The 18,262-nt window shown below is 29.5% G+C and overlaps 1 protein-coding gene across 1 annotated transcript; it reads left to right on the top strand.

The window, feature by feature from the left end:
- The first annotated feature begins 39 nt into the window (after positions 1–39).
- On the top strand, positions 40–11,441 carry LOC106686716 (uncharacterized protein CG7065). Its single transcript, XM_067051814.1, has 11 exons — positions 40–136; positions 628–773; positions 851–967; positions 2,710–2,918; positions 4,213–4,283; positions 4,374–4,446; positions 4,517–4,725; positions 6,084–6,279; positions 7,758–7,919; positions 8,595–8,669; positions 8,752–11,441. The coding sequence occupies exons 2-11, from the start codon at positions 678–680 to the stop codon at positions 11,297–11,299; spliced, it is 3,756 nt and encodes a 1,251-aa protein (XP_066907915.1). The 5' UTR covers positions 40–136; positions 628–677; the 3' UTR covers positions 11,300–11,441.
- The last annotated feature ends 6,821 nt before the right edge of the window (positions 11,442–18,262 follow it).

Genomic DNA, 18,262 nt, shown 5'->3' with positions numbered 1-18,262 from the left:
ATAGTTTATTTCCTTTATACATGTATTAAATAAGTTTATTCAATTCTTTTTCCAGCTTTCAAAAATAAAAATATTGAAGAAAATGAGCAGGAGGAGAGATCGAGAAACAATAATAAAAAAGAGGGAATCAGTAGAGGTACATATATATATTAATACTTTTTTTTGGGGGGGGGGTCTTTTAATATTATATCAAAATTTTATTACAAAACTATTTTGGAAATATTTCCTCTTCCTTTTGATTTTTAATTTTTATACAATTTCTAGAATAGTTCCAGATACATGTAAATAAGTTTTAAGAATGACTCATGAAAGAAATATGTATTATTTATTAATTTATAATGTTTATTATAATTCTTATCGATCCATTTTGTCCCTAATCTACAAAGAATTCTCGATGAATGAGGGCCATAAAAACAATATTCCCTTTAGTAATTTTCCCCACTTAACAATTTTTTTAAAATTAATATATTAATAACAATGATTATTATTATTAAAATTATGTTATAGCTTACGATCAGTTTATCTGAAATTGATTCTGTGGGAAATACTATATATTTCTTTTCCTGCCAAATAGAAACTGTATTTATACCAAATTTGCTTGTTTCATGAATAAATGTATTATTTTAGATGAATTATGGTCTAATACAATTCGTCCTGGTGAACCTGTACCTCCTGGCATGGAAGATATGGTTGAGAGTAAATGCCAAATTCAAGACACATTGGATAATTATAGTGGAGGTCCACTTATTGGAATTGAATACATCGTTGAATTGGTATGTATCATCATTAAGTTATTTGTTTTGTTTTTATTAATTTTATAATTTACTGATGAAATGTGTTTCATATTCAGGTGAGCTCTGAGGAAGGCGTCGAACCGAAATACATCTGTTTACTTTGTGAGAAGAAAGGGGATCCTAGGAGTGTTATGGTTCATTTAACAAGTCATAACCATGCTTTAAGATACATAGTAAGTTTTTATAATTGTTTTAGTGATAATTTGTATTAATATTCGTTTCATATAATATTTATCTCTCAGAAAGGATTTTCATTGTTGAGCCATCAGGTTGTGGCATCACAAATATCAATATTTATATAAATATTTAGTATTTTGGATATATAGAATTAGAATAGAAATATATCTGCAACGATCCCCTTAAAAATTTATGATCTTATAATTATTGAATAATTTAAATAGTTAAGATTAATTACTTAAAGAAAAAATCAAAATGATGTACCTAAGAAGTAATAGTGATAAACGAATATTTATAATATAGGAAAAGTGATTGTTAACGAAGTTAAACATTATTATTGTTTATGATTACATTAACCCAAAATTTGTTTTGTTATAAGTGCTGACATACAGTCCCAAGGGCTTCTCAAATTTAAATTTTTATAATCACAACCTAATAAAATGTTTTGAATAATAATAATGTATTAATTTTGTGAACCATCTTGAATATTTTCTTAAAATATTTTCAATTTAATTTCTAAAATAGTGAAATAGAATTAAGGTTTTAAAAAATATAAATAAATAAAACAATATACATATTAAGAAACTTATCTATTTACTAGGAAGTATTAAATGTTAATTATTTATTATACAAAATTAATTTAAAGAAAAGTTATTAACAATGAAAATTTATTATTTTTACATAAATAAGATTTTCTCATTTTTTATTAGGAAAGATTTTTCTTTTAAAGCTTATCAAAGTTATCAGAAGGAGTAATATCTTTGATTCCAGAATAATCCACAACATTTATCCTCACAGTCTGTTGTTGTGGGAAAGGGAGGTAAACCAAATTTCTTGAGACATAGAGGAATTTTCCATAGCAATAATTGTTTATTTTCCACAATTTCTTCCTTATCATCAATAATCTCCACCTTTTATTCTGTGTTGTATTCTCTGCTGTTATGATTAGCATCTTTACTGTCTGTTACAATCACACCAGCCTCTGCTTCTAAATCTTTTAGTAAAGAGCAATTTTTTCTGTTTTTCTGGTGGTTCATCTGTTGAAAAATTGTAGGTGGACCTGGACTGAGATCCTTACCCCTCGTAAATAAAAAGCAATGGTTGAAATGAAATAAGGATATCAAAATTATTAATAATTATTTAATAAAACACAATAAGCAAAGCTGTTGTTTACTTTTTTTTATAATTGGAAGTAACTTTTTCTTCTACCCCTCAAGCTCTAACGGGGATTAATCATAGATTCTCAGACAATGAAAATTATTGATTTATTTAAGATTGTTAACAATTGATTATGTGAGAGTATAGTATCTGCGAGGCCACCCTTAAAAATTTATTATTTTATAATTATTGAATAATTCAAATAGTAAATATGAATTAGTTCATAAAATCAAAATTATACGTATAAGAAATATTAGTTGTTAAAGAATATTTATAATAAAGGAAAGGTAATTATTAACTAAGTTAAACATAGATGATTATCTTATCACTACCTTTGGAACATAATGAAATATTTAAAAAATGGTTGAAATGAAATGAAGTTATAAAAGTTATTAAAAAAAAACTCCATTGCAACTTGTAGAAGGTATAATATTTATATTTATTAAACTAAACAAAAAGTCTATCTAACATTTTTATTTAGTTTAGAATGTTCCTCTTTCAGTTATATTGTTGTCTAGATATTAAATTTATTTATTGTATATACATTAATTGTATTATTATTATTATTATTGTTGTTTAGAGCTGCTTCTTTAGAACAGCTGGAAACGTTATCAATTTAATACCGAAAACCAGAGAGAATCGCAAAGGGGTTGGAATGGCAGTTTCAAAAATAGCTGAACAAATTGAGAAGCATTATGGGCGTCTAAAACCAACTTCGGCTGTCACTGAAACTTTTTCCCAGCAGAAATATGAAATCCTTCGTCAAATTGATGAAAAGGAGCATTTCAGGTAATTTTATCTTTTTATTGTCATATGTTTGTTCTTTTCTTAAAATTGATATATTTTTGGTAATATTTAAACTTTAACTCCTGGCTGCTAGCCAGTCTCCATAACACCAAATACTATTTTAATTATTAGTGGGAAATTTAAATTAAAAGTGAATCCATCCGACAATAGTTTTATTTCATATGTCAACATCACATGTCAATTGAAGCATATAACTATTAGTTTTAATTTTACCATTAAGATATAAATTTATGTTAAAAAACAAATCATTAGGAACTTCCTTTTCTTTAATAAGAAAGGTCTGGTTAGTCTGGTTGGACAGATGATAATTTTAGTCTTATGTGTATTTTAGTTTGCATATATATACTGCTCTTCCTAACCACCCTCACAAAGGCGGCAAGCATTGGACTTCCTCTTGTCATCATCTTGAGGAATTTATGATCTTTAAATTCAAATATTACAAAAATTATTTTAACACTTATCACAAAATATTTAAATCATGTTGAAATGGATTTAAACCTAAAATAATTCAATTTAATAAGGAAATGATCTGTAAATAATTATTAATTTAAGATTATAATACAAATCTTAAACCTTCTAACTCTTATCCATCTAAAATTTAATCATAGCTCAAGTGTAGTAATTACACCCTCCTTTTCATATGAACTTATAACATTTAATAGAATAATTTCCATTTTGGAATAATAAATTCATTATCATTGTTATGTATATACTGATGTCAATATTTTGTTCATAGCAGCAACTCAATATTTTAATTATTGACATCATCTCTATAGATATAAAAATATCTATCATATATGTTATATAAATAAACCATTTTAAATTCCAGAAGTTTGTACTGGAAAGTGTATACAGTTCTTTTTTTTTATTTAAAATTGTTGATGTAATTAGGTACTTATGATCTGATATCTGTACTTGTGGCATTGATAATGATGGGGAAGGGTATTTAAAACATAAATTTATATTAGAACAATAAAAATTATCTTTTTAATTCAGAGGAAACCCATTTTCCTTCTCCCCTCTCTCTAAAAAATAATTCCATGAATAAAAATGAACTGTTCTTTATGTCACATACAACACATGTGTTGATAGTTTACTAGCAGTTAAGTTAAAATATATCTATTCTTTTTATTTGGATGTAGTATGTTAAGTAGCAACAGCCATGTTTATTTTGACCAATGCTGAAAAGTATTGGAAATGATCGTAACACAATTAAACAATTTTTAAAGGACTGGTTTTTAGTTATAACTGATATTTCTCAATTTTTTTTTTCTAGGGAAACACCATCGACTACTTTTATTCAGTACTGCACCCCAGAAAAAATAAAGGAATATTCGAAAATTGCTGGTAAAATTAGTTGTTTTTTTATCTTTTATTTAATTTCATTGCTATCAATGTTTTATTTTTTTCACTGCTGTTTTTTTTTTTCTATTCCAGAAGATGAAATATTAAATTCAATTAAGAACAGGAAGCCAGATGATTTTGAAGAAAGTAACCGTGGTTATGATAGGTAATTAAATGACTTGTATTTGTATTAAAATGTTTAGGGGTGGCTTTCAAACCCTAATTGGTTTTTTAAGGAATGATGTGCCTAAAACATTCCCAGCACAAAAAAGAATAGGAGATAAAAACAACCATGTGGCGAATCAAGATAAGTTTTCTGGGAAGCTTAGTTTTAGTATTGGAAAACCAGAAAGATCTCTTGGTAGGAACAAAGCACCTGATCATCCGAACCAACAACCTCATGATGACAATAAAGATGATGATGATGAAGTTATATTTGTTCCTTGTGAGTATTGTTGTTGTTTCATTTTATTAACTAGAAGTGAAAAGAAGCCTTCTTTGAGTGAATTTTGCATATTTTAATGTTTTTACTATAAATAAAATCTTTGTGGAACATGCTTCCGATATCTTTTGTTTAATGAAGCCAGAAAATTTACTAAATTAAGAAGCTACATAATGATGATATATGTTTATACCTGTAACTATTGGTATACAATTGTAACGACTTGATCAAAGTAGTTAAAATGTAATATAGTGATAACCGTTTTGGGAAAAGCTAAAGAATATATTGCTACAAGGGAATATTCCAGGACTATTTTATGTGGTGATGAACCTAATCTCAGTTTATTTTAAATGTATTAAAACATTGAATCAAGTGTAAACTGAAGCGTAGGTGGGAGGATTAAGACTGATCTGATAGATTTGGGTTTGGATGGGCGTTACTGTACGGATTTGTGATTGGTGGTATCGGTACTAAACCTTCTGGTTTGTTAAGCCTTTATTATTGTTATTATTATTCAAAAGGCCTATGCAAAGGCTACACTGTTTAGGTATTAGATAGGTAACTTCAGAATTATTTTCCAACCAATAAATAAGATTAAATTTCAAATATTGGAAAATTTTGTTATTATATCTACACATATTTTTTCTTATCTGAATGTTTTTTGTAAGTAATGTGGCATTTTCAAGCATACCTGCTCTATTAAGTAATTAAACGATGAACTTGAATATAAAATTATTTGAAATTGTTTTACCATCATTCAATCAGACAGTCCTGACGAAGCCCTGCAAGGTGGGGCGAAACATTGGTTAACAATAAATAATTTTCTTTTACTATTTTTATACCTTTATTAACCGCTACCTGGACTATCTTCATACAATCTACTTTATACGGTCAACTATCTTCTTCCAATGAAAATATTTATATTTCAAATATTTGAATGATAATAAGTGGGGAGATTAGTTTAAACTATAATGAACCAACAAACAAAAATGGTGAAGAACAAGATACTACCACATTAGCTGAATCACATATTTATTGTAAACAATTTATTAATTTTACTTAATATTAATCTAGTAATAGATAAATTACTAGTTATTGTGAAATAATCTGTTTTTTATTGGTTCTATAACCTTTTTTGGAATGGTCTTGCATTCTTACATTAAATTTAGTCTATAGATTCTCCCTAAATTAGTTTAATTATGTGATTGCATTTGAAAAATCATTTGACTGATTTATAAGTTTTTTTGTTACATTTGTATATTTCTAATTTATTATTATCATTATTAATATTAAGGACATTTCATATTGCTTGAATAACTTAAGATAGAACTGCATACGAGAATTAAATCTTTGTTTTTTAGCAAACAATGAGCCTATTGAAGTACGATCCATGTCATCAATTTCTTCTGCATCGGACTCATCAAGAATAATGCGTCACCGATCCAGGTCACTAATACGTTCCAGATCCAGATCTAGGTCCAGGGGCAGAGGGAGAATGCGATCGCCAATGAGAAGAAGAGGACGTTCTATTGAAAGGAGAAGAACACCTCCTTATAGGTGCGAGTTTTGAAATTAAATTAATGTTCAAAACTCAAGGTTTAAGTTTTATACTTCTTAAATTACATAATTTAAGCATTTATTTATTAATTATAAAATTATTGATATCCTAATCGAAATAGTCTGACAGGGCTTTAATATTGAATTATCAAAATGGATTCCTTTGAAGTTCCTTTAATTAATAAGGAAAGTCAAAAATATTCATATCTAACATATAAAGTTGTAGAAGGCATTATAGAGTGGAAAAAAAAACATAAATAAAAGGTTTATTGTGACATGAATCTGACGGGCTGGTGTGTGCTTGCACTGTGCATTTTACCATTCTGCCAGAATTAAGTAATGGTTATATTAAAATACAAAAAAAAAAAAATGGATCATTAGGAAATAGTATCTCAGCAAACAAATTCTTGTTATAGATGAGGAATTATATAATCTATTAAAGGAACCATGGGCTCAGAATGAAAAAAAAAATGGAAAAAATTGATATATCTATAAATTTTATTGGTAGATCGATGATTTACCACGTTTAATAATAAAAAAAGGAAGATGGTCTGGGTTTGATCAAAGAAATTATTTCTTTAATCGCTCCCGGACCATATTCCTGTTTATATAAATTTTATGGGGTTACAGAAATGGAAAGGATCCAAAACAATATTTAAACTCTAGTGAAATTGAGCCTGTGAGATCAATATCGAATCAGAATTTATTTTCATGGAAAAATAAATAAACTCATACCTATACTTATCTTGTATTAAATTTATTAATTTCAGATTTAATGAAAGTATTTTCATTGTAATACTCTTCTGCTTTTAAGAAGGTGAGTCTGGGTCCTCCAGCTTTTTCAACTGTGTAGCGTCGATTCCAAAAAGTAGTGTTTTTTATCACCCAACTGTGGGGTTTACATTACATTGAATCATACAGTGAATAATGATCATACCTATCATAATGCATATGATAACAAATTTCCAACTGAGCCATAGATAAATACACTAGTAGCATGTCTAAACCTAACCTAAATACTTACTGTAGGAAGGTAGTCCGGGTGGCGGTCAATAAAGGTATCAAATAAGTAGAAAAAAACTATTATTGTTTACCAATGTTTGGCTCCACTTTGTAGGGCTATCAGATTGAAACAAATATGACAACTCAGTTGTTTGATTATTATTATCAAACAACTAAGTTGTCATAAGAATGAAATCAAATTAAAAAAGATTTCATTATCATATAATTTAATATAATAAAATAATTTATGATTTGAAATTATTAAAAGTTAATAACTAAAGCTTTCTTTGATTTGATGGTAAAGTAGATCTAGTCAGATATTTTTTTTCCAATTATATTTAAAGAATTTTAATAAAATATTGTAATTTTTTTTCTAAACTACTAGTCCTTATGATTTTTCTAACTAATAAATTAATTTGTAGCAGAAGTTAATTCATGTTTACTGTTGCATTTTCTTACAGTAATATTCTTTTTAGGAGAGATAGACATCGAAGCAGATCAAGCAGGTCAAGATCTAGGCAACGTTATTACCGTGATTCTATCTACACTCGTGGATCTAGGGATGATGGTGACAGGCTTAGGTCATTTCCAAGGGCAAAGCGGTCGCTATCAAGGGAAAAGGATCGTGATAGGCTAAGGTAAGCTATCGTACTTTGATAATGTGAAAATTACTAAGTGAAGTGTATTTTTTGTATCTGTTAGTTTTATTGAACCTCGGCTTTGAGGCAGTAAGGGCGAGAATGCTGAGGGAAACTGTACTAAGCGTTCTCTTAGAGGGTGAGACCCCTGAAAGAGTCCAGAGCTATTGTATATAAATAAAAAACTGTAATAGACCCACCCCATTTCAACCTTAGAAGGCTTCAGGAGAGGGAAAGAGAGATGGATTTGGCGAAAATAAGAATAAACAACAGGACTCCACAATGTATCTGATCTAACAGTTATTGATAACAATAAAATATTAATTGCAATAAATTCATCTTTTAATTAAAATTTTCATAAATAAATGGAGTAAGACACCACATTTAAATCCTAATGTATGAGTTGGCCATTCTTATTCTCCACGTCGAGAATAAGAATGGCCAACTTATTCTTCATACTTAAAAAAAGCATTCCAATAAAATTTTATTTTTATTAATTTATTTATATATGTACTGAAGTCTTATTCTATATTGTTATTGTTTTTTTCTTTATGGATATATCATCTTTCGAAAAATTGCTCATGAGCTTTCTTTTACACTTTCTGTTAAAAATATATCAGTTATAAAATTGTGGTTTTTACAAATTTATTTAAAAATTAAAACTTTTTTTTATAGGTATGATTCAAGAGATAAAATCAAAAGAATGGAAAGAGATAGGCATAGAAGATCATACTCTTCAGAAAGGGACAGGTATTGTTTCTAGAGCAATATCATTCACTATTTTGTGGATATTTACGTAATCGATAATTTGTTATCTTTTTTTATGTTATAGAAAAAGGATAAGCCCACCTCCCAAAGGCAGGCATGAAAAATCTCCTGAAATAAAAAGGAAAAAATTACAAAATGATTATAAATCTAAAATGGAAAGCTATAGATCTAAGTTGCATGATTTGGAGGTAGAAATGGACAATAAACTCAAGTATTTCAGAGAACGCCCAGAGAAGCATCCACAATACTCAGAGGAATGGAAAAATTTCTGGAACAGGCGATATAAAGAGATCCAGCAATCAGGTAAAGATCCTAATTCATATGATTTTAAACCAGAATGGATTATTTTTTGGGATGAACGAATGAAAAAGCTTCATGAAGATGAGCTGATAGCAAAGAAAGAAGAACTAAAAAGTTTGCTTCCAGAAGAAGAGAAAGGACCAAGTAGTGACCTGCAAGATATATCGCCTCCAACACCTGAAAGTCAAAAAGATATTACAGTTGATGACATTAAAAATACTTGGAAAGCTCTCACTGGTTCTGATATTAAAGCTCCTCATAAACAAAGGTCTCCCTCACAAGAGAGGAAATCGCCTGTAAGAAGATCACCTTCCCCGTGGGAACAAGAAAATCGCATGTCCCACTCCCAACCTGGAAAAGTAAAGCATGCGTGGGATGCTGCTCCTCCTATAGTGCATTGCCTGAGAATGCTTTCTGTTCTGGAACAACAGCTTGGTTCCCTAGGACCAAAGGCTTTAGAACTCTTATCCAAAGCTTTATCTATGGAGAAATCTAAAAATAAGGAATCAATGACTTTACTTCATGATGAGGAGATCCATATATTTTTTGAGACTGTCAAAGAAAAGATAAGAGGACAGCTCATTGCTGGAGTTGTTGTAAGATATTTAGTAAATTCATGCCGCTCTGTGATTAACACAATTGAAAGTATGCTTGCAGCTTATCCGCCAAAACCCAAACAGGCAGCACCACCCACTCCTGCAGTAGTACCTCCTGCAATAATACAACCTGAACCTGTAAAAGTTGCTGGTGTGGGTATGGTAAACAAAATGGCTGTAGCCCAGCAAATAGCTGAGGCTCTAGTTGCTCAGGGCAGGACTGATGTTTCTCAACAGGAACTTGAAGAACTGATAAATGCTGTTGTTGGCATCGCTACATCTTCAAATGCCAATCTAAATCAGTCATCTACTGCTTTTATATCCCAATTAAACATTCAGAAATCCACTGCCAATTCACACATAAATGAACTCCTTGGAAATCTTATTGCTTCTGCTCAAAAAACTTTAGTTTCACCAGCAGTTGTTCCTGTTGAAAATATTCCCTCAGAAGTTGTCAATGCGGTCACTCTCCCACAGATTCCTGCTTCCCTTGTTCAACTTACATCTACAACTGCACCCATCTTAAACATACCTGGTGCAACTAAGCTGTTTGATACTGTTGCAAATACAAAAATCGAACCATCTGTTACAAATGTTTCTGCGCCTAACAATAAACATGATATACCAGAAAAAGTGAAGGAAAAAGATGGTGATGATTTAGTTTCTGATGAAGATCTCAAAGAGCGTTTAATTAAATTTAAGTCTCTCAGTAGAGATGAACAACAAAATTTAATAGCATTACTTAAAGACTTGGAAAGTAAGGATCCTCAGAGAGTTGAAAAACTTAGACAGTATGTTGCTGTTGGCTTAACGCAGCAGTCATCTGTGAGTGATACAAAAGCTGATAGCATACTCAGTAGAAATATAAGAGATGGCAGATTATCTCCTTTTTCATCAAGAACTGGTGGTACAAATCCTGTTGCTGAAGAAAAGGTTTTATCCAAACATTTTGCTTCAGATAGTGATCATGATGAAGATGATGATGATTACAGTGTTGAAGATGTTTATAAGTCTGTCAGTGAAAAGTTAAAAAAGAGGGAAGATGAAAGGAAAACTGAAATAAGATTGAATTTGCCTCTAGATATTTTAGACGAGAATAGTACATCATCTCGCCACAGTTTTAGTAATCCAGTAAAACCATCAGTTACACCTCCTACACATTCTCTAACAAAACCTTTCAATTCTGATTTCAAAACTGCATCATACACTGTTCAAAACCCACTCCAACCATCTAAAAATGACTATGTGTATTCAGTTGCTGAGCCTCCAAATCTTCAATCTTCTGAATCTTTTGTTCCTCCTGTACAACATAACTACCCTGGTCAAGTTGATAATCCTCATTTTAAAGAAGGTCCATGGGCTGGTGGTCCTGAAATGGGTGGGAATAACGAATGGTTAGGAAACAAACAGTGGTCTCATGGTGTGAGTCAAGACCCCTATTCTGCTGCCTCAAGGGTCAGTGGTTTCCCAAATACTTACGAAAGTGGAACTTACACTGGAACACAGAATGATTATAAAACAGTTCCTGGGACATATTATAACTCTGAACAGGAACCACAAGGATATATGGGTGGAGCTCCTGTTGATAAATCGTTCCCTCCATACAACGCCAACCAGCCTTATCAACCTGCTATGTACAGCAGCCAAGGGGGACCTTACAGTTACCAGAAACCTCCTGGGCAGGGTGGATATTATGGAAACTACAGACAGTATTGATAAATCTATTAATGTAAATTATAAGAAATTTTATATTTTTTGTACATGAATTATATTTCAAAAAGGAAGGTAATGTTTACCTTATATTTTGTTTTACATTCTCTGGCTTGAGATGAATAAATTTTAATTTTAGTTAAATCCATTCCCTATTGTTTATTTTTACATATTATTTATTTCCAAATTTTGTAAGATACTTAATTCCCGCTTAGATTAAATACAGTTTATTAACAAAAACTAGTTTTTCTTAATGATCCAATCATTGTGTGTTTTATTGTTCGATGGATGCTGGAGAAAATGAAGGTAATTTTAATTGTCACTGCCATTTGTTAAAGCTTATTGAAAGCTTTCTGTACAACTATTCATTTAATAAAATTAGTATAGTCCTTGACCTTGTAAAGAAAACTGGAAGAGATTAAGGTAGGTTACTCTATTTTATTGAATATAACAAAAAATATAAAATGGTACTGAGTTTTTTTCCCATGTACCCTTTATTAATTTAAATAATTTTCTGTTCTGTGTGTGATAACAAAATGTGAATCATTTTTGGAAAATAAAAGGATTTTTTAACTTTTTTTTATGCATGTAAGAATGAATAAGCTTGTTATTTGTCAGAAATGGTTTTTCTTAGTTCTCACTAATTTTTTCATGAAACTTTAGTAAAATGAGTTTAGTGGAAGCATTATATAATATATAAGTTAAGTATCCACAATTCAGCAAAATGGTCTAATTTGCAGAAAAAGTTATACAGTGCTCAAGTTTTAAAATCTAGTTAACAATCCAAAAAGTATTTCATAAAATTTATTATGATATAAGATAAAAAAAAAAAGAAGAGGGTTGACTATAATATTATGAATATGTCATTTTTGATGAGTATGTATAATCATTACTGAAAACAAAGAAATAAAAAAAAAAAAAAATTGAGTCAATTTTATTTATATTTGATGAATTAGGATATAAATGGACTACAGGATATATTGAGATTGCTGGTGAATATTAAATCAATACAGGTATTGCCTATTGTTGGAGGAAATTTCTTTTTTGACAAATTTAGACTTGGTGATGGGACACAATAATATTGATAAACTTTTTTTTTCCCTTTTTCGTTGGCCTAATTCTTCCATTCAAGCCCTATACTACCAACATATTCTAAACATGGTGGGGGGTCAGGTTTTTCATTTTGTGGGACTGACACTTAATGAAAAAAAGTCAACCCCCAGACCGGATTGGAACCAGTGCAGCCCACATATCTTAGATTGATGAACATGAGCCTAACTGCCCTTGCTATGGATGGTACCACAATAGATGCCAATTGCCTCTGAAGAAAATTTACTATTAAGGTCCTATTTATGAATGTTCCTCAGGGAGAAGTTAAAGATTCCTTAAAATGCACATAAAGGTAAAGCTTCATACCTTACCTTAACTATATTTTTGTTTTATTTATGCGTCTTATCTATAGGAATAACTAAAGAACTATTGCTTCTTATCAAAGAAAAGCTTAAAGGAGCGTTAATAAAAGTGAGCACTGAAATGGAACTGTTTGTGAAGTCTGCTTTAAACACACCTTAGCTTTTCTTAATGAAATTTAGGTCCTCCAATAAAGGCTGCAAACTAATATTGCTTGGCGAGAGTGTTCGTCGATTTCCGGAAGAGACCCGAATATTTATCTTTGGTTTACAAATATTAAGCGCCTGTTTAGGGGGAAAATTTCTGTCCCTGCATGCTTGTTTCTTTCCCCTTTAGTTGAAGTGTAGGTTGTAAATACACGACACTTTTTAGATGTACTTTACTCCCCGTTCACTTCTAACTTACAAACGTCTATATTTATTATATTTTTGATGTTTACAACCGACATTACTTAGGGCTCCTTATACTTTTTGGACTATTTAACTCTACTATCTGACAACCAGTGCTTCCGATAATCCCGACCTAAAATTACCCGCTCTATGCCTTGAAAATACCTGTTTTACTCGACAAATACCCGCTCCTGGAGAATTGTTATGACTGTAACTGTCTCACGTTATCGATAGTTAATGTGATAACATGTATACGCCACGACCGGTTTACTGTCTTGGCAGTAATGTCGTCCTAGGTCTGGCGTGGTTGTTAATAGTAGAAGTGGACTAACATTCGCATTACCTATGTTACCTTGACTGAACTGTCACAACAAATTAACCTCACTAAATGTTATGACGATACGCGGGAAAATGTTCCTAAATATTTTGGCAAAAAATAAATCCACCCCAACCTCCAAAAACAAATCCGCCTCGGGCTCAAAAAAGAAATTTGCTCGAGAACTTAAAATTATATCAAGCCAGGGCCAAAAAATAATCACTCCGGACCCCAAAAATAAGCCCACCAGAGCTCCCAAACACCTATCTATCACAGTCGCTGAAAACAAATTTACTCTAGACCTTAAAATTAAGGATTTTGTCTTAATCTAATGCAAATAAAGATATAATTTAAATGACTGTTTTATTATCAAATTCCTACTAATTTACAACTTATACTTAAATTCTTACTTATTTGACGTTTCTAACTGATCTTTGATGTGCGGTCATCCAAGAGCTTATGTCACTTTTTGAGCATTTAAAGATTATGTCCTATTATATCACTAAATTAGAGCTACCGGTTGATAAAAAGGTATTTATGCTTCAGATAGACTTACTACTATATTGTTTTATAAAAATAACAATTACAAAAATATCAATAATTAGATATTACATAATGTTTTGAACTTTGTTTTTGCCCTCCTGAAAAATTCATATTTTCGACTTAAGCCCTAATGACCATACATCAAAGATTTAACAATGAAAGACACACTCATAAAGAGGTGAAATTATTTTATCATAATTGTTACAGCAGTTAGGGGTTCAAAAGGAACCTATACTGGCCCAACTGTAAATGGTAATTAAAATAAAAGAATTGTAGAGTTGAATTTTTTAAGATTGTATCTTAAGTACTTTAACATAAAAAAATAAAAATAAAGAAAAAAAATATAAGAAGATGGTCAGGGTTGCAGTCAACAAAGAACAAATAGTTTTTTAACTTTCTAATGTCTGATGTTTCGCCCCACTTTGCAGAGCTTCACTAAAGCTAAAAAGATTTTTAATAAATAACTAAGAACATTACTACAATAAGGTAAGATAAACATTATGTAAAAATTAAGTGATAAGAAAATTATATTAAAATAAAAATCCTATTATTTATATATAATTTTCAGACAAAAGTGCCTGAGCTGGCGTATGTAGACAATAATGGTATTATTTATACCTCTGTAGAATAAATAATAACATGCTAACAACTATGACAGATAGATACACTATGGTTTATCAGATTACGGAATTAATTATTACAATATTTGGTCACAACATTAGTCAAAGTCAAACTAAAATGTATTTTAAATAATATATTCAGTTGTTATATTACTATATCATATTTTATCTCCAGTTTATTAAGTCAATAGGAGCACAAAGGAATGAACAATCAATCAAGCACAATAAGTACTGAGTAATATAACTGAAAAATTATACATCGTTTTAACTCCGATCAAAAAACAATAAAATATTTCATAAAATGAAACTGAAGGATGTTGAAATAATAGTTTAACTAACTGTCTAAAGACAGTAGCACAAAACATGAAATGTAGAAAATACTAGTTCTGATTAGTACTGCTAGAGGCCAGCACCATCCAAACAGCCATTTCCGAAGTCCAAATATAGATTGAAAATATTTTTAATATTAGTTTGACTAACTGCATAAAGAGAGCAGCACCAATCAAGAAAGATAGGAATAGTAGTTCCATTAACCGCCGCAAGAGGCCAGCACCATCCAAAAGCCATTTCCAAAGTCTGGCAAGAAAATTTTTACTTTGTATTAGGATATTAGGAACTTGCAGGAGCTCAACTGATCGGATCAGATGGTTAAAACTTGTGTTGGAACATAATTGTGTTCCAACACAATCATATCATCAGACAGACTTGTTGAGCTCTTGTAAGTTCCTAATATCCTAATACTAAATTAATATTTTCCTAGACTTCGGAAATGGCTCTTTGAATGGTGCTGGTCTCTGCCGGTGGTTATCGGAACTACTATTTCCTACCTTTCTTGATTGGTGCTGCTATCTTCAGTCAGCTGGGCGAACTATTATTAAATTTTTTTAAAACTATATTTGGACTTTAGAAATGAGTGTTTGGATGGTGCTGGCATCTAACAGTACTAATTGGAACTATTATTGTCTACATTTCCTGGTTTATACTGCTGTTTTTATGCAGTTAGTCGAAATATTATTTTAACATTCAAAATTTAAAGATCCTTTAGAAACTTAAAATAAATATAAATTTAATTATATTTTAAGCAGTGAGATGTAAATTAGTTTTGTTATGAAAAATTAACTATTTACATGGATTAAGAGAGTTAGGCTTTTAACATGTTTTATGAAGACATATGCATCATAAGTACTTGTTGAAATTTGATATAATAGTCGAATTTGATTCTGATTCAACTGCTATGTTGTGAATTAATTTTATTATGATAAATTGAAAACTATTTAGATTAAGAGATTTTGAAGGAAATTAAATTTCTTAATTTATTGAATTTCTTCAGAAACTTAGAGACACCTCTATTTCCCAATTTTAAAAATATTTGAAGTGGCTATTACCCTTCCTACCATTGCATTTCCTGGCATCCTTCCTCTACCATGTTGTCCAATCGCAGAGTCCATCATATATCTCATATCGTATCTTCTTATATTAAAATATCCTGTTTCAACCTCAGTTCAGTAACTTTAAATTATTCTTCCTCTTTTGTTATAAATTATATTTTTAAATTGTCATAATTATTGAAATTACGAATATATATAACCAGGAGTAGTAAATAGAACACCTTAGTAACATCTGCCATCTTCAAAAAGGTGGAATTAATTATTACTTCTTTCTCTTTGATGGTATATCACTTGCTAGTAAGTGATATTAAAAAAATTAAAATAAAACTCAATATGATGCAAATGCTGTCTCCCTTGAAAAGTTAGGATTTGATAGTTATATGATTATTTTTGCTAACAATATTTTACTCATTGATGAAAGCAACCTTACCAATAATTATGGTGTCTTATTAATTTAAATGAATCTGGCATTTGTAAAGCATATTTATTGATTTTTGTAAGACATTGCATTCTATATTTGAAAAAATTTTTATTTATATACATTTAGTCTTGGTTTATGACAAATAAAAAAACAAACAAACTTGTTCTATGAATAGCATATATGTGAACATACATATGCATATAAATATACACATAAACTAAAAAAATCAAATAAATAAATCAATTTAACAGAATTTGCTATCCAAAGAAAAAATCTAATTACAATAAATTTTTTTTACACACATACTCAAAGCTATAATGAAATAAATTGTTAAGGTTTATCAACAATCCCTCACGACAGATTAATAATATTACTTTCTTTACATAAAAGATTTTTATAAGAACAAAAGATTCTGTATAGACCTAATAACAAATTTTCAGATCTTTCAATGAAGTTTACAGTTTATTAGTATTTAGGGGGAGTTGCGTTCGTACTTAAACGTTTCCTCGCCCTTGTCTGAATATCACCCCAACAGATATTACTGTAAACGAACAGTAGAAGGCAACAGGAATGTATCTTTAACTGGTTTTCCATCCGTCCTTTAAGGCTTTATTAGGCCATGCCCCTTGAAGGCAATATTAAAGTTAATATGGATTTCGCACATTAATTTAATTATCTGTAAAACCCTTTATAATCACAAGTGTGAAGAGAATAGAAGTTATAGTAAATTATTTCCAATAATTTGTTGTATCTATAATGAAAATTCATTAAGCCAGTCGTTCTTGAGAGATTCGTACTTCTTTCTATATTCTCTTCAGACTCATTTCGGTGTGAATATTAAGGTTCCCAGAATATATTTACTGTTCTAAAAAGTGAGAAGTGAATAAAAAATTTAATTAACTTCGTAAATTTTTCAATTGATGTTTTCAAGGAACAGTTAATAAAAAATTGATTTCTTTAAAAAAAAAAACAAAAAAACATTAAAATATATAAAGTTTGATACAAATAAATAATTGTTTATGGTATAATGGAGAAAGTTAAAAAAAAAAAATTAAACATTATTTTTTAGAATATTTAATGTTTACAACAAAAAAGTGACTGAAAATTATCAATAATTAAAAAATCAATATCAACAACAAAGTGTGGGTAGTTAAACTTTTTTTCTTTCTTTTTTTTTACACTCCTTCTTCCAATATGTAACATATCAATGTAATTCACGGTGTAAGAAGGCTTGATCCTAAGCAGAGGAAAGTAAAAAAAAAAAGTCACTATACATGTTATATCTTACAATTTAATTTCACAGTAACAATAAATATCACAGTAAAAATATTGATAATCACAAATACAAGTTGGAAAGATATAAAATAACTAAACATATTTTTAAAATAAAAATATAAAAACAAATAAATACAAGTATGAGCATTAATGGCAAACCTATTTAACTCACACCTTCTATGCGCATAGTGTAACGCCAATATCAACATTATTTGAATTAACATTGAAATGATATTGTTCTTACACATTTTTCTTTAAAACTTTAGACCATATATACATGGCTAAAAAACAATAAACATAACCAAATTAAAAGCTTGTAATATTTAGTGAGGAGAGATTTAAAAATTATTTCTATGAACGTATAATTTTTTTTAATTTATTACTCAATAAATTCTAACCTTAATTTGAAAATTGAGATTGGTAGTTTTTTCCATTAAGCTGCTGATAAAAACATGCAATTGAGAAGAAAGAGCATAAACCAAGTTCTATTTCTTAAGTATACTTAACAAATTTATGTGTAAATAATTATATACATTGACTATTCCTAATTTAGGAACATCATTTAATTAAATTTTTACATTAATTATTTACAATTTATTAAAATATA

Source organism: Halyomorpha halys, unplaced genomic scaffold, assembly GCF_000696795.3.
Source record: "Halyomorpha halys isolate HHAL.00 unplaced genomic scaffold, Hhal_1.1 Scaffold864.1, whole genome shotgun sequence".
In the NCBI taxonomy this organism is placed as follows: Eukaryota; Metazoa; Arthropoda; class Insecta; order Hemiptera; family Pentatomidae; genus Halyomorpha; species Halyomorpha halys.
This window is presented reverse-complemented; position numbering and strand designations above follow the sequence as displayed.